Source organism: Gavialis gangeticus, unplaced genomic scaffold (genome assembly GCF_001723915.1).
Source record: "Gavialis gangeticus isolate Ggan-Ray unplaced genomic scaffold, GavGan_comp1, whole genome shotgun sequence".
Lineage (NCBI taxonomy): Eukaryota > Metazoa > Chordata > Crocodylia > Gavialidae > Gavialis > Gavialis gangeticus.
In genome coordinates, this window is record NW_017728994.1 from 60,147,555 (window position 1) to 60,168,221 (window position 20,667).

General features: G+C 42.4%; 1 protein-coding gene across 1 annotated transcript in view; it reads right to left on the reverse strand.

The window, feature by feature from the left end:
- PDZD8 (PDZ domain containing 8) overlaps positions 1 to 20,667 on the reverse strand; it is a 127,162-nt gene that overhangs the window by 56,189 nt on the left and 50,306 nt on the right. Inside the window, exon 6 of the mRNA XM_019502167.1 lies at positions 12,177 to 12,279. Coding sequence (XP_019357712.1) covers positions 12,177 to 12,279 — 103 coding nt within the window. The remainder of the gene's footprint in view (positions 1 to 12,176; positions 12,280 to 20,667) is intronic.

Here is a 20,667-nt window from a genome sequence, read left to right on the forward strand (position 1 = left end):
GCTTTTTCAGCTAACCTCCTCCCCCTGCCCCCACCTCTTTTTTGGCAAGACGCAATCACTTGCAAAAAGGACCAGTAGTTGCCCAGGCCCAGCCACTAATCTCTCTACTTGATCAGGTTCTGACATGGAAGAGAACGTTACCAACAGTTAAACTCTGTCACATGGCAGATGGCCAGTCTTTCCTGTACATCATAGCTTTGACACACTAATGTCTCAGTAAGGCTTCTAAAATTTCTCCCCAGAGTTTTCTGACAGCATTACAATGATGAGAAAATGGGTCAACAGCAAGTGGATGCCCTTAAAACACGAGTAACAAAAAGTGAGAAGATAGATGATCATGGGGAAGAATCATCCCTAAAGCATGCTGCTAACAAATTCAAATACACTCATGCTTAGCACATCATGCACATAGTAAAAAAGAAAGAAAATAAGCTAAATACTGATGAGATACACACACACACACACACACACACACACTGCAATTGGGAACAGCCACAATGAAGTCGGTGGAATTAGCACACACAGAGATCAGACTCAGTTTCAGTATGCTGCTCAAAAAGTGATACCAAACATCTGGGTAATCAAAGGCTAAATTTAAAACTTTTGGTTTTTGTAATTATGAGTGTAACGTGGTGAAAACATTTTAAAAACTAAGATTATATTTGCACAGAGAATTATATGACAGTTTTTCCTGCATAAATTTGACAACTTTAGGTGGAATCTCCCCAGAATCTAGCCCTATCGAGTTGCTTTTGTTCACTGAAAATATGCTTCATACTCCAAAATTCCATAAGAAATCATCTAAAATTAGGAATACGATTTTTGCTGAAAATAAGAACTGTTCTCTCATTTGCAAGAAATATATCCAGTTCATGATTTGATATGGAAAACAACTTTAATGAAAATTATTGCCAGAGGTGACTGGGCAATGCAGCTGAAAGATAGCAAGCTAGACGTGAAAGCAGGAAATGCATAAGCTGGCAGTGATGTTGTCATATTTTCCCTGGTGAGACCATGAAAGTCTTTGCATAGGAAAGAAATTTAAGCTGTTAGAAGCAGACATACAAGATCATGCCCCTTTGGATGTGGATAAGAACTGATAAAGGCTTGGACAAGATGAAGAATTTAAAAAAAAGTTAAAAAAAATCAATACATTAGTGTTTCTACAAATGGGCTTAAAACAATGCTTAGGCATTGTAGTTCTATAATGTATGTACTTGAACAAATTTTGTTACTGGATGATTCAGTGAGCTAGATTTTCTCTTGTAATTATGAGGTTCTTAATACAGCTTACCTATTTGCCCCCAAGTACCATATCTCTCTGGATTTGTATACTTGTTGTACAAGAGTTAACCCATTTGCTGGGTGGTTATTTTTCTGTTTTTCTGCTCCTCTGTGGAATAGGTCATTCGAACACTGAATGTTATATACCAATCCTATACTTACCAGTAGCTCTGAGAGACTTGGATGCTATAAAAATACTTTACATTGATATTGAAAAATATAAATTTTCTTCCACCAAAAGCTATCTGAACTCTAGGAACAGCTAGTCTCTCCTTGGAAATAAATTACTAGGTCAGATATTTAACCGGGAGAAGTCAGAATAGTTCTACTGGTCTTCATGAAAGCAGGGAATATATTTTACAGCTGGCCCAGGTGTGGTCCACAGTGAGCCGACTGTAAAAGACGGCAGGTGAGATCAGCAGGTGAGAAGATCCCCTTCTCTCCCCCTTCACCCAGCCTGTCTCTCACCCACCGACTCCTCAATCTACACTTTCACTGACTCCCTGTCTTGTATGCAGCCCAGCCCAGCCTCTGGCTTCTTTACTATTCATTCCATCCAGGAAGAGCACACACCAACCGCAGATACTTCCTTAGCCTGATGAAGGGTTTTTGAACCTGAAAGCTTGCTTAAAAATTGTTTTCCAACTATTTAAGTCGGTTTAATAAAAGATATCAGATTCACCCAAACAACCTTGTCTGCCTTGGAAGTATCAGTGCACTACGGGAAGAGTGTGGGTGACATGAACCATGTTAAAAAAAAAAAAGTAAGGCTCTCTGCCACCGTCCTAACCACAAGCAACAGCCAATTTGAGCATGATATCTGCAACACTTTGCAGTAGGACACCACACAAATAGGTGAGGAAGTTATTCCAGAAATGTAGTGAATTACCCAGAAACCGTCTCGTTTACACTGGTCAATAAAACACTGTTATCTCTCTTACAATAGGCCACACTGTTTATTCAAACACAGTTAGCTTTCAAGCACAGGCCACCTATTTATTTAGTGAGATCAGCTATCACTGTAAATCAATTTCTTTGCAAACGAGAAATACAGCTGTCTGCAAAACCTACTTAAAACTCCTTCCTGCATCCAATATTTATATGTGTAGCAGAGCAGATTACCACGAGAATACAAAAAAGGTCATCAGCACAGTGTATCTGGGCGAGTGAAAATGGTGCTGCTACTCTTCAATTGTATAGCTGATCTGAGGGACAGTCATGTTGCATTTACTTTGGTGTGCATGCATTTGTGTGCGTGTGCGCATGCATGAGCATGTGTATACTGCTTTACAAGCAGCTTTATTTCCTTTTTTAATTACGTGCGTACAACATTATCATCACAGGTACAGAGCTATTCTATTAAAAATATATGCAATTCAAAGATTCACAAAATAAGTGTGTTATCACCTCAGTCACCTTTATGAAGTTTGGCTGTGTAGGACTCCACTGTTAAAATAATTTTTGCCTTTAACGTGCTGAAATGCTTTAGGGCAGAGGAGGCCCAGTCTCTTGATCCTGCAGGAAGCTTCTGCGAGGTTCTCCGTATTGGAACCGTTATACAGAAGGATGCCCGTGGAATTAAGATTTAGCTCCACCCACAGATCTTGCAGGTTGTACACATTTCTTAGGGGATCAGTAGGAATACTACTCTTGCAGGGAATGCAGCAACTATTAAACATGGGTTGTAAGGCCTTCCTAACATCTTCTATAGGACGATAAAGAGCAGCAGCAAAGGCCATGTTTAGGGTATAAATTCAGATCCAAATCCCCAGCAGTTTTTGGTTGCTTATAAACGTTTGACTCTCGTTATTCAGGTGGAATACTTTTTTTTTTTTTTTTTACTACTTCGTTATTTGGCTGAATGTTCAAAGTCTGAAAATTATTTAAAAGTCTGGCTAATCAAGTGCCAGAATGCCATTTTCATTTCAAGATTTCATGACTTTTGACGTACTCGTCTTACTGGCCAGTTTTCATATGGCATGTTTGACCTGAACAACAAGCTAAGCTGTATCCCACAAACCACAGCCACTGGTTGGGACTTGTGCGCTGTTGCTACATCTCAGGAAGACCCGAGAGGGATTATGGCTTAGAGGAGGAACGTGACATTGGAAGCTGAGTGATAGTGAATATGAGAATTACAAAACCAGCCTCTGCACAAAATGCCCCTGGCCTTGCTGGCTGGCTAGTATCAAAAAGGGGAGGCACGGCCATGGCTTTGCTCCTCCCTCATCTTCTCTGGACACTGTGTCCCCTCAGATGCAAGGAGTCCCCGATTCCTAGGGTGCCGTGAGACCTTTTTAAGGTGTTACAAGGTATAAAGAGATGAGGGGAAACTCAGGATTGTCCCTGCCTGGTCACTGAAACACCTCAACTACCCTGACCCTCTGCAAAGAGTTGAGCACTGTAATAAATAAATTAGTTTTTGGAATGGGGTGCTGCTCAATTAACACAAGCTCTAGGGTGAATCTGATATCTTTTATGAGACCAACTTAAACAGTTGGAAAAAAAAAAAGTTTTAAGCAAGCTTTTGGATTTACAAACCCTTCATCAAGCTGAGGAAGTTTCTGCAGTGGGTGTGTGTTCTTCCCAGGTGGAAGGAAAAGTAAAGCCAGAGGCTGGGCTGGTATGCATACATGTCAAATGAGGGGTGCCTCAAATCTGAAAGGTTGAGAAACACTGCCTAAGCACAGGGCCTGCAAGGGTTTCTAACCTTTTCACAAATAGGCAAAAAGAGGTGTGGTGTCATGTAAATCAAAGGTTCCTTCAGGCGCAATCTGGCCCAACGTGACTATGTTCTTAAAGACTACCGCACCTTACACAGGTAAGGAGTGGAGATAAGGTTGGAGAAGCTGTAAAAATAGTTCCAACAGCAATGCACAAAACACAGTGCAACCCAGTTTTACAGAATGTCTTTGGTTAAACAGGAAAAGAGTTATGTTAAGCCTGAAGTTAAAATGTTGAAATGTTCAAGATGAGAGGAGGGAAAAACAACTTGCTGGCCTTCAAGTTTATTTGAAAGATGGATTACCAAATATTATGTAAGGCGCAAATCTCAGAACTATTCCCCATTGTATTTACAAATATTATCAAATTTTACAAGACCATGAATTTTCATAAAAAGTGACATTTTCAAAAAGCTTTCCTTGCTTTAATCCTTCTTTTTCTTTTGATAGGATTAGACTATGAAATGGCAGACTATTAAATAAGCACACCAAAATGCTAACTGTGAGGCATTTGGCTTAACATATTTATAAATTAGTGTTTCACAGTTGCTTCAAATTTGACATTACAGTTCAATGTCTTCAAGCAACTCATTGCAATGAGTGCTGAATTTGATTTATATGGTCCTTTATTTTCCATGCATGCCAAATAATTATTTTTTAAAAACACCTATAAATTTGGTTTAATGAAAGACCAAAAAAGAAACATGACCTTTTGGGTTTTCTTTATTAAATTAAAAATTAAAACAAAAAAAAGTGAGCTTTCTTGCCTAAATCCATTAAAAAAAATTCCACACAGACAGTTAGTCATTCAGGGTCCAATCTGCTCATATCATCTTGCAAAAGGTGACATCTTTGCCAACCTGTTCATCTGAAAGGATGGATTGGTTGCTGTGGAAGTCTCTCCAGCCTTATCTAGTAGAAGCTGTTCTACCAGGTAAAATGTTCAACACTTGCAGGCTCAAGCTCTCTGACCTTCTCTTCCATTCATCCAAACATTCAGAGGACTGACTCGACTGAACTTAGAGAAGGCAAAAGCATGAAGAGAGTTTCTCAGGAAAATATAGTCACGGGAGGGAAATCTACTCATCTAAAACAACACCATTTTCCACTGGGCTGCAGTCTCAGGAATACAGAGAGACACTGTGAAACAACTGCAATGGCTAGGTTTGCTAGGACCAAATTCTGTGTTTTATGGTGTACAAGTCAACACCGTATTTCCAATCAAAAAGTTAGGATTTTCACAGATCCAGTGTATAAATAGTTCCTGCTACTGCAGCCAGAGTCCAGGAGCCACAGCTGCAGCCATGTGGGCAGCAGAGGAGCTCAGCACGGGGGGGGTCACGAGTGGCTCCTGCCCGGCAAGCACTGCTCACTGCTGCCACTCTGCGCCCTGGTGCTGCTGGTGGCAAGTGGTGGTACTGTGGATCCCGCGCCATCAGGTGGTGGCTCCACCCCACTGGCCAAGATCTACCTGTGGGGCAGCTACCGGGCCATGGGTAACTGTCCCCAGGCCAGACTTGATGGGTGCAGAGTTTGGGCACCCAGAATAGCTCCGGAGTGTCAGGAGCCTGACCTGGCCTCCATCAACACCAGGGAAGCTCTTAGATGTTTGTTTACTGCCTCCCGGCAGGGTGCTAACACAGGGTCCAGCTGAAGTACTGATACGGTGTATAAATCGAGATGGAAATTTAAAAGGGAAAATATTTTGGCTTCAAACCTTGACTTATAACACTGAAATACGGTACTTTAACTGTATTTCTTTAATGGAAAGTATTTATCCTGCAAAATACAAAAGATACTCTCTATACTGCTTAAATTTACACAGTATATGGTTTATTTTGTTTTGGATTTTAAACAGCCCCAGATTATTAAGACTGCAATTGGAAAATCTGTTCCTTGATTGGCACAAAAAACACAAATATACCTAGAGTGTCCTTGGGACTCCAAGCATTACCTGAAAATACTTTAATAACGTGTCTCCTAATATTTCTCAGATTATCTGCCTAGCCATTTGCAAATCACATCATTTCTTATTTAATAACCATGGTAAAGAAGTTTCATTTTTAATTGTGAATAGGTCTGGATTAATTTCTTTCAACAGATCTTTAAAACTGGTAGCAGAGGATAGAACACTCCCAAGGTTAAAAAACAACAACTGTGTAGTACGAAAATGTGTACAAACCCTCCGGCTAGTCAATACTTTGACAATCTTGCAGTACTAATAACAGTTGAATATTTGTTAGTGCACAGATTGTGAAAGGAAGACAAGTAAGAGTTAGGTCTCAGCTCCAAAAAAATTGAATCAAATTTGATACATAGCCCAAAGAAATGGAAGAGGCATTAGTCCAGCTACATTTTCCCTAGTCCTGGCATTATTAAATAACTTGATAAAGGTATTGTTTTATTTAGTTTCCAATACAACAGAAAGCATGCATACGTGGAGAGAGAGAGAGAGAACACATTACAAATTATGGGTGCACACTACTATTTGTATTATTTTCCATTTATACAAATCATAAAAAGGACAGACTCTCCATATTCTAGATGACCTCCCTGGGCAAGACTTGCACAGATAAGTAGCTAGTCAATTCAGCTGAAATACCCTTTCTTCCCATTGTACAAGAGAGGATTGCAAAACCACTTACTGTATATACACAATTCTCACTTCCAGGCTTCTCTCCCTTTTGCTAGGATTATATACACTACTGCATTTTATACTTGAAGAGGCCTGCTTCGAGAGCTCCTGTGGAATTAGACAGCCCTTTTGGGAGTTTTATAAGAGTACCTCTCTCAGGACAGGCATTCATCTCCATAGCTACAAAGCTGAATTTGGACTACCAATACTCTGTAGAGTAAAACTAGCACCTGAGTCTTGCTTCAAGTATTACGCAGAAGCGTTAGGCGGAGCTATTTTCATTTTATTCATGAGTTCTGGAGAAAAAAAATTAGTAATCTTATGCATTACAAAGAGTGTGAATAATTCAAGTGAATAATTCCCACAGAGCTCCCTTAGGCCAGGAATTCTCTCTGTAAATACAATTCAGAGCAAACCCCAAATTCTCTCTTATTATGTAGTCCTCAAACTAAAAAGCTACATGTCATTTCAATGGAAAATTCCTGAAACAACAGGAGCTAGCGCAAAGTATAGCTTCTTGTTAACATAAATATTCCAAATAACTATACATCAGGATGAGAAATGTAGGAAATCATCCATCTTTAATGATCTGCTCTTTGAACATGGACCCTGTTTATGCATACAATAAATGTGTACAGAAAATCCATGAATAACATTCATTCCAGTACTAATAGTACATTTAAAAATGCTGAAAACAATTTTGCATCGGAATGTGTCAATTCATCTCTCTGAGGTCACATGCATGTCTCAAGTTGATTTAATAAACATCTTGGATGCACAAGACACCCTGGTACTATAACATCCAGTGCATTACTGAAATGTCTACATTTAATAACATAGCATCATTTTTCAAAACTGACATGTACTAATATTCCATAAATAATTAGATCAGATTAAAGTCTCACCATTCATTACAAAATATTAAAACTGTCTAAACTTTTATCACTGCTAGTATAATAAAGAAGAATGAAAATGCCAATAACTAGAGCAAGTCATGAATATTTTTCTTAGGAATGCTGTAGAAAGTCCAAATCAGATGCTGTGTCTTCATGTAGATATGCAGCTCTAAACTGAACATATGCAGCCATCTTTCATTTCTCACAAGAATAATTTATTACCTATTTTGTGTTCATGTATGCGTGCATTTCTAGTCTTGTTATCAATTCCTTTCCAGTTACTATTGAAAGTTTAACTGTTAAAAGATAGTGGACAATGTAAGAGCATCAGCTTTCCATTGACTCATCTCTTTCCATTACAGAGGAAAGCCAACAAAGCATACAGCACTCTCCGAGGGTACTGAGGCAACTGCTACTGAGATGTGTTCCCAGAAAGCCTCAAGTCAGTGCTCTGACAGACTCGCACAGCATGGTCCTTGAGCTAGCATGAAGGCAAAAACTCATACGTTATTTTGAATCTAATCCACTGGTTTTCAACCTTTTCCAGCTCAAGGCACCTTAAAAAAATGCCAGCTGTTAGCTCCGACTTGATTTTTTTTGACTAAGGAAAAACAACAGAGCATTTTTTTTTTTGTTGCAAAGAACTCAGAAAGACCACAACAGGCAAGAATGTTTTTTGACACTATGGATTCCTATATGATACTTCTGCACTGAGCTTGTACATTATGTGTAGGGGCTTGCACACTTAGTGCTAATATTGTGCAACACCCTTTAAAGGCTCTTGTGGCATCCTGCTGAGATATTATTCTAGCCTTTCTTTATATTTCTTTTTGAATTTTGACCATGAGGGGTGACTTCACCTTTTTATTAGAAAAGGTATTACCGGCTGCTCAAATTGCTCACTTCAAATGCTATATGCTTCTTACATTAAGATGATCTGTAATAAACACAACCCTTAAGTAAAATTCCCAGATTCCTTTATGAATGCATTACCCTTAAAAACCTGGGGCCCACAAGATGCTATAGACTACTGATTCTCAGCCAGGATGCCACAGCACCCTGGGGTGCTTCCAGATCCTCTGAAGGGTGCCAAGAGGTGTGAGGACATAAGCAAGGTAGGAGGAGGTAAGTAAAAAAACACAAGCTCAGACTTGTCCCTGCCTAGCTGATCCCCTACCCCCATGGCCCAGCCCCTCGCAAGGAGGCAACCACTGTAATATATCAATTCATTTTTTAAAATTTGGTGTGGTTCACAAAAATTATGGAGGGGGGCCTGCAGTCCAGCGAAGGGTGCCTGAGAGTTCAAAAAGGTTGAGAACCTCTGCTGTAGTAAGTAGCTTAAACTTTAAGATAAATACATATGCACTATTTATTAAAAAAAGAAAGATTTTAATGCTATGATGCATGCTCTCTAACTTAAATTACTTCTGCCTGAGATGACAAAAAAATATTATGTCTTTTTCACAATAATCAGCACAGTTTCAAGGGAGTTCTCTTGGTATTTCACCTAGTTTACCACTTGAAGGACTGCTACCCACTTACTAACAGCATACTAAAGGCTTTGCTGGATGCACTTAGGTAATTTGGACATTGCTTACTAATGCACAAAAGTTAGCATACCAAAAATGCATTTATAGAGCTGACAGCCTAAGTTACCAAGTTATTTTGTACTTCTTCCCCTTTGTTTTATACAATTAAATAAGAGCTAAACTTTTAAGAACCTTGCCCCAAATATTTTTCTAATGGTCTAAATGCTATTGACCCAGTCTCAACCTTAGTCATCAGTTTATTTGTACTGCCATCTGCTGTCAGGATTACACTACTGCTATGCCAGTAATATTTTAATTTTTGCAATTAATGAAACAGCAAAAGGCAGGCATAACATTCCTACTCACACCTTACAAAATAAGTTTTTGTTTTGTGACGTATGCATTAAATAACAATTGTTCAACACCACATGCTAACCACAATTCTACATACAAATCAACGTAGTAATTGCTAGCACAAGAATCCTGCAGACGTGAGGGAATATTGGTTGGGACTGCTTTCACGTGAGGAAGTACTAGCAGGACTGGATTCTTATCCCAAAAAATTACAGTATCATAATATACTAGTATCGTATCATTTATTTAACTGGGAGTTCTGATATAGGTTGCTATAGGAAGTATATTAGGAGGCTCAGATAACCTGTACTAAATGACAGTATACCGAGACAAGGCTTTTGCTTGTAAGAATTAATAAAAGAAGGAAAAAACAAAAGATCAAAACGCAACAGCAAAACACAACAACAAAACAAAACAGATAATTAAGTGACTTCATTATAGCAAAGATTTGTTAAAGTTTCTTTTAAAGATCTTTCAGTTTAAACAATACTGTTCAGGAGAATCCTGATTCAGATTAATTACTAGCATTGCTAGTAGGATCTGAAGCTACAACCATACTCAGTTTTCACAGACTCGTACACTGCACCTTTTATCTGAGGAACTCTCCCAGATCCTCCCACACAGAGAAGGAAAAAGCATAGTTTATGGACTGTGTCCTGCTAAAATTAGTGCAAACCACCAGTAAGATCTGTTTCCCATATACAGGATCATAGGGCTGGAAGGGACCTCACAAGGTCATCTAGTTCAGCCCCTTACTCAGGGATGATCCTAGCCTGAGCAAACAAGGTATCCATCTGACTGCTCTTGAAAACTTCAAGGATGGAGATTCCAGAACTCTAAATAGCCTGTTCCAATGCTTGACCACCTTCATAGTTAGAAGGTTCCTTCCAATCTCCAAACTCAATTTTCTGAGATGCAGCTTGAGACCATTGCTCCTGGGTATTTGAAGACTTATCAAATTGTACCCCACCTCCCCAAGTCTTCTGCAGACTACATAACCCAAGTTCTTTCAGCCTTTTCTCACAAGTCACGCTTTTGTTGCATGCTTAATTTATGCCAGCAGTTTTCAAACTTTCTGAAGACTTGAAATCCTTTGACATCACTTCTGCTGTGGAACCCCTAAGCCTGACTCCACACAGTCCAGGGGCCCTGGCCCTGCAGGCAGAGCACTGCCTCCAGGCCTGCTCTGCCATTACCTCCAATCTCTCTGCAGAACCCCTGATGACCTACTGCAGAACCCCAGGGTTCCATGAAAAACAGTTTGAAAACCACCAATTTATATAATTATGGAAACAAAACTACAGTAAGTGTACACAAGTTATTTGGACAGTCTAAACTTTAGGATAAATAGTTGATACTTAGCAATCCCCAACTGGTTCTCCTGTATACGGCTGATTGCTTCTCCTGCATGTTAATTTCTACCAGAAGAAGTTTCTTCCAGTAGAAAAATATCCAGGAACTGAATTGTATAGATGTTCCTCCAGTTCCGTGGTGGAAGAGCTTCACAGGCATGGTTTCCAGCCACAGGGCACTAGGGGGTTGCTCCTCAGGCTATGCTCACTCCTAGGAGAGCCCATTAATTGACTGTCTGCCCTGTCCCTGGGAAGGGGGCAGGCTGTCAAGTGGCAGTTGGCAGCTGCTGAAAAGCAACAGCAGATACAGACAGCTAAGGAGGGTTCCAGCCCCAGGAGAATGCCCCCCAACCCCACCCATCAGCTGACTGGCAGGAGGGAGGCATTTTCTCATGGTGGAGAAGCAGACAGCAGACTACCTCACCTTGTGCTGCTTCAGGCTGACCCACAGCAGTGCAGGGCAAAGTGGGGGCATTTAATTGCAGCAGCAAGCCTCACTCACCCCACTCTGCTCAGTGTCAGCTGGGCAGCCCATGTGGCAAGGGGAAGCCAGAGGCACTGAGAACCAGGCATGCAAAGGCTTTCCCCAACCTGGACTCCAAGCCGCTCTAGCTTTCAAGCTGCTGCCCCCACTGCCCAGATAAGAGCAAGGGAAATCAGACAGAGAGCATTTCTTGCTGTGCTTGGGAGTTTATGCTTCCTGACTGCTTCCCTTTGCCCTTCCCTTCCCTCCTGCCACTCAGCTGGGCAGTGGGGGCAGCAAATGAAAAGCTAGAGGGGCCAGCAGTCTGGCTAGGGGAAAACCCAGTTCCAGCCACTCCGGCTTCCCCCTGCCATCCAGCTGACCTGGAGCACAGCTGGGCAAGGCAACCTGGTATGTCTCAGCCACAAGGCTTGGGAGTCTTGCCACCAGGGCAAAATGCCCGGACCCTACTCTGTACTTGAACTTTAGAATGAGAAGTAAGTGGGGACCAGCAGGTAACTGCTCCTCCTCTCACCTCCCAGTCTACAGGATGGGGGCAGCTGTCCCCTACCCCCCACATCACCTTCTGCAGACCAGAGACCCCAGTCTCAGGAAGACAAAGGAGCCTTTCCCTTGGTTCAACTCGCCTTGGTCTCTGGGAAGAGTTAAGGCAGAGGAAAGTTCAGATATTTAGTTTCCTGTAAGGGAACCCTGGTTATTCCCAAATAATTTCTCCTGCCAGAGCAGCCATTTTTGATTTGGGAGAAAAAGCTCGGATATCTGCACACTTCGTGTTTCTACTGGGAGAACAGCAATTCTCCCCATAAAAAATGAACACTTATGTGTGGCCATTGACTACTTAAGCTAAAACTGGAACTCTACAGTCTCAGAAGAGTGCATCAGAGAAGTTTAAGCCATGTACCGTTTCTATGGAACTTACTGTTTTTATGGAACTCCTTGACTTTTCTTCCCAAACATTATTGCTCAGCTCCAGCGTGCAGTGAACATTTGTTTCTCTTTCATAGGATCCAAAAAATAGTAACCTGAAAACAAAAAAAACAGCAGTACAAGTATTTTAACAGTTTTATACATAGTCAAATTATACCAGTATATGCTTTAGGAACAACTTTTTAAAACTTAATCACCTTTTTCATACACTAACAACAGTTCTCTAGTGTTAAATTTAATTTGTACCAAAATGAAAGTTTTAGAAGACTTCTATGCCCTCTAGTGGAAGAGCTGAGTAAATAAAACTGGCCACAGTTTTACTAAAGACAGGGAAGAGATGCAGTTATCTACGTAAGTAATACTATAGAAATCATTATACTAAATGAACAGTGCATAAATTTTTGTGAAACCGCTTCATCAGGTCCTGTGAAAGGACATGCACAGGAGTCTATTAAACAGGGGCAGTTTAATTTCAGTATCTTCTCAAGACCGTTTTCAGTGCTCCGTCTTTAAGTAGATAAACTGCACGTTTACAAGAAACGTTTTTTTCAAGTCTCTTGACTATTTAAACATTCCTCCCACTGCCAACACTTCACTACTGATTTGCTTGGTTCAACAAGATAAATAAAATTACTGCAACATTTAAGCTAAGATTCCACTTTATAGCAAACTTATTTCTACTTAATGATGCCCATATTCCATCATCAATATGGCTTTTCTCCACATAAATGCTAACATCTCCTCCGCTATTTTTCACGTATAAGCTTTTATCCCAAAAGACAGCAAAATTCTTCAACTCAATAATTGGCAGTATAAAATGAAATGCACCAGCCTCTGGGTGCAGAGACACACTCAGGATGCATATAAAGGTAAGCTGCACAATAATAGGGGGGCAGATGGATAGCACATTTTGGGATGATGCAAACTCTTCGTGGTCACAACAAGCACTGGCTTTTTATTGTCTATACCTCGAATGTCAAATTCATCCCAGACCCTGGGCCAGGGTGGCAGCAGGTCAGGTGGGGCTATATGGGTACTGCCCTCAATCCTGTTCCCTCTTTGCCCCATGGTTGTTGCTGATAACTATGTCCAACAGGACCCCAGGTTCAGCAAGTTCTGCCCCCTGCTAGCTCTGCCCCCAAATTCATACAGAACTGACAAAAATGGCATCTAGGGTCCCAACCTAAAAGATACTATGTAAAATAACTTCCAATACTCTGAAAATCATCACCCTGAAAGAACAAACAGCAGGGCTGGAATTTTAACCTTAAATTAAAAAAAAAGACTAGTCCTCCCAGTCCCAGGGCACCAAACTGGCAAGCTTTGGAAAAAGACTGCCAAGCAATTCAAGACTGCTATTTTTCTAGAGCAGCCACCAACCTGCCTTTTAACATTACATTAATTAGTAAACTGAGCAATTGACGTATTTTGGATTCTGATCAAGGAAATGTTTAAAGAGATTAACACACAAATGTGTGCACGCGTGCACACAGAAATGTTTTAAGTACAACTAAACTGTATGCAAGAGTGTGTATGTGTGTGGATGTGGGTGCAGGGGGAACAAGACAAAGGACGTTAGCAGCTCACAAAAGAAGTTACACTTCAGAGCCAAAACTGATATTTTGCCACATGCACAAAACTCCATTCATTCTGAGCAACCAATACGTGCTCTTGAAATGTGGTTCATGGTAATATGCTTGAGGTTGCAAAAAACTTTCCAGTTACGAAGGATACGCTTTTAAAATTATATTCTACCAAAATAAGAACCCAGTAGAAAAGGCTATTGATTATTATTAGACTCTGAAGAGCCCTTGTGGAGCAACCCTGGGGGGTGGTAGCTGAGGAAGGTTGAAACAGGGGGAACCCTGTAGTATCTCTTCCGATCAGTCTGTTGCAGGCTCTCAGCAAGGCATGTTCTCATAAGACTTCCATTTCTGGTCTCAATTTAGGGAGAACTGGGTGAGAGCAGGACACTAGTCCTGTTGCTGATACAACTCTTCTTTTACTAGTTCTTCTCATTAAAAGCAGCCAAATCCGACACATTGTACTGCTTAGCAGCTTTGCTCTTCCAAAAAACCCCCCCAAAATGTGAAATTAACACACACAGCTAATATAAAATTTAAATGGATGTAAGCACACTCTCATTTCAAGTTTTTGGGAGTTCCAGACGTGATCTGTTATAGTATGAGTTGACATTTTAAGACTCATCTTACTATTTGGTTTTACTGCTTGTCCTCCTTCAGCCTACTTTTTCAAACTGTTTGTGACAGGATACGAATTAGCGAGCTCAGATTAGTTATATGCATATTTTCACTTTCACGACTTAGATGCATCCAAAGGTTCCCCTATTATACTTTGGATACTATGCAGCTAAGATGTGAGAGAAAAGCTGGAGTCCAAGCAATGCTCACTATTAATCAAATTACACAAAAAAAAGAGATAGTTAAAGCTGCAAAAATAGAGAGTTCTGAGTAATTCCTGCAATGAGGGAGTGGGGCTGGGGCAGGGGCTGCACAGCCAGGACAGAGCAGGGGGTGGGATAGAGCAGCTGCTTGCCCAGGCGGATGCAGGGGTGGCAGCAGTTTCCACTGCTGTGTGCACCCCCGAAGGAGGCATGGGGGGCACATACCCCCTGGATCTGTGGGGCAAGGGTGGGCTGCTACTGTGCGCTCGACGCTGGAGGTTAAGCTAGCCTCTTCCCAGCAGGGGGCCTGGGTCAAGGCTGTAGCAGTGCTGGGAAAAGGGGTTATGGGGGTTCAAGCCATCAAAAGCATGGTGCAGCAGCATGGAGAAAAAGATCCCAAAGAGCATGGATGCCAGAACACAACCCTGCTTCACTCCGTTTTTCATGTCAAACCTGTCAATTTGATCCATCAAACTGAACTGTGGCCTACGTACTTTCATGGAACGAGCGTATCCTGCTGTGTAATGTTGCAGAGTATTCAATTTTTACCAGGACCTTGAACAAACCTGCTCCGCTAATAGTGCCAAAGGCTTTAGTCAGGTTAATAAATGCTACATACCGTGGCTTATTTTGTCCTCTGCCTTTTTCTTGCAGTAGGAGTAATGAGACTATCATGTCCACTTTTGATTTCCTTGCTCTGAATCCACAGTGATTCCAGGTAGATGTGGTCAGCAAGCTGTTACAAGCATTTCAGGATGACTCTAGCAAAAGCCTTACCTGTGACGTTGAGGAGAGAGATGCCCCTATACTTGTTGCAGTCACTGTTGCCTCCCTTGTTCTTGAACAGAGTGATGACGATGGCATCATGCATGCCCTGGAGTGCTTGATCTTCCTTCCAGCAGCACACTAGAAGTTGATGAAGATGTGGCAGCAGGTTAGCCTTCCTGCACTTGAGAACCTCATCTGGGATGCCATCCTCCCCCTCGTGCTTTTCTGCTTGTTAGAGAGTCTATGGCCTTGCCACATTCTCTAGGTGTAGGTTTTTTGTCTAGCTGTGCCAGTACACCTAGAGTTGGAAGTTGATCCAGTGCCTCTTTTGAAATGTCTGTTTCATGGGAGTAAAGCCCTAAGTAACGTTCAACCCAGTGTGACATCTGCTTGTTCTTGTCAGTGATTTTTACTTTGCCATCTTGAGACTTGAGGGGGAAACTTTAGTGACAGCTGGGCCAAGGGCTTTCTTCAGGCCGTCATACATAACTCGCAGGTTTCCTGTGTCTGAGGCAAATTATACATCTTGACATAGGTCAGTCCAGCACAGGTTTGTGCTGCATCTGGCTATTTCTGTACCATTGTCCCAGCATGCTTCAGTTTAGCCTTGAAACTTTGTTGGATTCTGGCTGTGTTTCAGATAGGCTGTATTTTTGGCTTCAACAAGCAGCAGCTCTCTTCCAAGTATGCCTCAAACCAGTCTTTATTTGACAATTTCTTTTTCCCATATACTTCTGTGGCTGTTTCCTGGTAGTATTTAAATTTTAGCATCTAAATAAATAATTGGGTTTTTAAAGAACTTTCGAAGAAAAGCTTTAGGAATGATTCAGGACCACAATCCCAGTGCGTCTTGGTTTTCTCCCAACCCATGCAACCATACGCCAAGTATGATGGGAAGGGAGAAGAAGATACAAAAAGGTCCAATCCTCCTTGTATGGCAAGGGAAGATACCATCCCTTGTAAGCCTCTAAGGCAGTGGTCTCCAAACTTTTTGGCTGGAGGGCCACTTAATGAATTTTGTTGTCCTTGAGGGCTACACTTCTTTCTCTCTCTCTTTACTCCCCACATCTTCCCCATCCCACCCTGCAGCACATCCCAAACCCTACCCCACCTGGAGCTGCAGGATGCCTTCATCCCCACTTTGCCCAGAACCTGCTGGCCACATCCACAGCCAACGCCAGCACCTGCCTGGCACAGAGGAAGCAGCCCCGGGTGGGTGCCGACATGAGCTGTGGACAAGGCCAGCAGGTTCCAAATGGGGTTCAGGAATTTTCTGCTTGGATCCACAGCTGATGCTACTGCGTCAGCACTGGGCAGAAACAGTCCTGCCGGCCTACCCAGCGGAGTAGAAACAGCCCCACCTAACCAGCATCATGCAATGGCCAGAGCCGGAGCTGCTGAAGTTTCTATGGCAGGTCTGAGGCACTGTAAATTAGGAACTTAAAAATTAGCAAGCCCAAAATTACTCTCAAAGTTACTTCCAGTGCCTCAGCTCCCCACTTGTAAAGTTGGGGCAATGCCACCCTTTTACTTCATAAGGGAGCTAAAGTAGCTGAAGTTTGTGAGATACTCCAATAACAGAAGTGATGAGTGCCATAGAAAAACCCAAGAAGAAATAAATTACTCTATCCTAAGAGTGCAGTTTAAAGTAAAAGCTTGGCACTACACACTGAACACTAAGAGGGAAAAAAAAACATATAGCTGAACATGGTATATTTGTGCACTGGATGAAACAGGGAGCGTATGGAAATATACAATGATCCTATAATTAAGGATTCATAGTTAGTTCCGTAGTTGGTAGGGTCGGAAGGGACCTGAGCAGATCATCAGATCTGACCCCCTGCCATGGCAGGAAAGAGTACTGGGGTCAAATGACCCCAGCAAGGTGTTCATCTAGCCTCTTCTTAAAGACCCCCAGGGTAGGAGCCAGTACCACTTCTCTTGGAAGTTGGTTCCAGATCCTAGCCGCCCTGACCGTGAAGTAGCGCCTCCTGATGTCTAGCTTAAGTCTACCCTCTACCACCTTGTGACCGTTATTTCTAGGAACTCCTGGTAATGCTCGGGGGAACAGGGACTCCCCCAATGCCTGCTGGTCCCCCCTGACCACTTTGTAAATGGCCACTAGATCCCCCCTCAGCCTTCTCTTGTGGAGGCTCAACAGGTTCAGGTCCCGTAGCCTCTCCTCGTAGGGCCTGCCCTGCTGCCCCCTGATCATGCGAGTGGCCTCCTCTGGACCCTCTCCATGCTGTCCACATCCCTCTTGAAGTGCGGCGCCCAGAACTGGATGCAGTACTCCAACTGCGGCCTGACCAGTGTCGCACAGAAGGTGAGGATCACCTCCTTGGACCTGCTTGAGATGCATCTGTGGATGTATGACAAGGTACGGTTGGCTTTTCTGACCATGTCCCCACACTGCCGGCCCATGTTCATCTTGGAGTCAATGATGACTCCAAGATCCTTTTCTGCCTCTGCCCTGACGAGAAGGGAGTTCCCCAGCCTGTAGGTATGGTGCTGGTTCTTCCTGCCCAGGTGCATCACCTTGCACTGGTCAGTGTTGAAACGCATCCTGTTCTCATCCGCCCACCCCTGTAATCTGTCTAGGTCCAATTGCAGCCTACTCCTCCCTTCTAGCATGCCCATATCCCCCCATATCTTAGTGTCGTCTGCGAATTTGAACAGGATGCTTTTTACCCCCTCGTCCAACTCGCTAATGATTGAACCATTATGCATAGCAACAAGAAGCCCCATAACAAAGTTTTATAGACAGCCATAGTTCTGGAACTTCTTAACTTTTGAGTGCCTTGTTTTTGTATATCAGTATATGCCTTTAGAGGATAGCGGAGGTAGTTGGTGTCAGTGATTCAGACAGGGTCTAGGTCAACTTGAGTCTTAAATGAAGAAGTGAGAAGACAAAATGATGGCGCTGAAATCTGCCAATGAGTGCCTGCTGCTGACGGATTTTTTTTTTTTTTGGGATGGGGGTGGGGAGGCAGAGCTACAAGAAGGGGCATGCAGCAAAACTGCTGCTGCTGTTTCTTCACATGACAAAGGTGCAGTAATGAGTTCCCTTGGCATTGCCCTTTATTGGCAAGTGAAGGAGAAGGGAAGCTAAAAACCCAAGGAGATATGTAAAACAGTCCATCAAGGTGGCAGAAATTGTCCTTCTAGCTCTTAAATGGGGCAGGCAAGGGAGTCCAATCTCCAAACGCTGCCAGTATTTCTATTCTACACCTCTCAGATAGCCCTCCGTGACCCTGTTTAACTTGTCCAATAGAAGAAATATATTGCTTGGAAAACTGGAAGCTATTACTGACCCACACAGCATGTATCTAGTGACTGAACTGTGCCAACAGGCTTGGAATTTAAAAAGGTGAGGTGCTAAGAGCTACCATGCAGAGGAAATGTTTAAGCGCTTAACATGTGTATGCACTTTGTATGCAAGATAGAATGCATATTTATATACTGCAGGAGTTGTTTGATCCATTATGTACATTTACACATTTTTGGAGGGAATTTAATGTTCATATTTGCAAAATAAATCATAATAGAAAGGCAACGGACATTTAGATTGTGCTGCAAACCAGCAAACCCATGGTAGTTTAAAAGGTATGACCTTATTGCCTCTTACATGCTAGGTCTGCTTTGCCAAGCAACATAAAGACGGCATGCCTACCCCAAAGCATCTTTCAATCCAAGTGATGATGAAGTCAATAGGAAGGAAATGGGGAAGGCAAAAGTAAAGACGATACTGAAGTGGTCACTTGATAAATTTATGTGCCTATCCAGAGTCAATTTCCCACTTTTTTCCCCAACTTCAAATATGACTAGTGCTTAAGTTTCCCCGAGTCTGGAGGAATGACTTAGGAAGATTTCAGAGGTATGATGGACTGATTCTGCAAGTTCTAGTCACAGGATAAGCAGCAGAATATGAAAAAAAAAACTTCAGGGCTTTGCTGGTTACGTGTAGAGGCCAGAAAAGATATGTCTTCTCTTTGTGAATGCTACTATCTTCTGGGTGTTCCTTTCCCACAACCTTCCTCAGCAGCACTGGACATTGGCCACATCAAAGGCTGGGGGTGTGCTGGTGCTCCTATCCATGCCTACAAATCTCCCTTACCTCTGGTGTTCTTTACCTGTGGCATATTATAAGACAGTGGTGCTCAACATCCAGCCGACAGTCTGATTTCAGCCCTCAGGGCTCATCACAGGTCTGGCAATTTGGTGCTGGGGGAGCAGTGGCAATGGTAACAATTAATACTGCCACTACTCACCTACAGTGCCAAAATTTCCAGACCTGTGGGGAGCACTGGCCTCACACACCAGATGGTGCAAAGCCACTCTATGTCTGCATCCAGGATGCAGGGCCAGGCCAGCATGCCAGACTGCACCTACGGACTGACCCCACTCATGGGATCTGGCATATAAACTGGTCTCAGCCCACAGGGCCAGAAAGTTGAGCACCACTGTTACAGAAGGTTTTTTGTTTGTGTGCCTTGCAGTTGTGGGTGAGGCTTGCAGTGGGTGGTGTTTAGCTATCTTTGGGTAAATGGTTGCCTGTGAATGCAAGAAACTTTGGACTATGACCTTGAAGGGCCCTACCAGTCCTGGCTGCCATTATGTCTCAGAATTACAGGGGAATTTACACATTCATCAGCTATGCTGTGTAAATGTGGTCAGCAAATAAACAGTGGCCTGATAACTTTAATTCTTAAGCAAGCCAAGGCAAAGAATTTCATGCAGAATATACTGTCCTGGGGAAAGAGGGATAGGTAAAAGGGTTATCAAGCCTGTTGCAACTAGGTCAGGAGATTGCAGAAGTCCGGCTGGTCTTCAGATCAGAGGAAGAACCTGTTTTGTTGGAGGAGAGGGCAGAGATCTCCATCCACAGGCTCTTTTAGGGGAGCTACGTAGGCTAAGCACACTTTTCTTTTCTACTCCCATTTCTATTTGCCCACCATTCCAGACCACATGTGTTTGAACAAACTGAAACTAGTAAGCCAAAACCAAAAAGGATTCCAGCAGTAAAGAGCCTCTGCTAACATCAAAAAATAAGCCAATTAAAAAAAAAACCCTGCAAAACATTCCTTCTACAATTTTAAAAAGAACTGTTGTTCTGTGGCAGGTAGGTCCAAATGAAATCTGCCTGGAACTGGCGAGGAACTTCAGGAGGCTCAGCTACTCTTCTCAGGCCAACAGGTCTGGCTCCTGCTGAGCTGATTCCAGTTTCCTGTGGAAACTGTATATGGGTAAATGAGGAAGGGATGGGCTGGGAGAGCTTTTTTTTTTTTTTTTTTTTTTTTTAAAAAAAAAA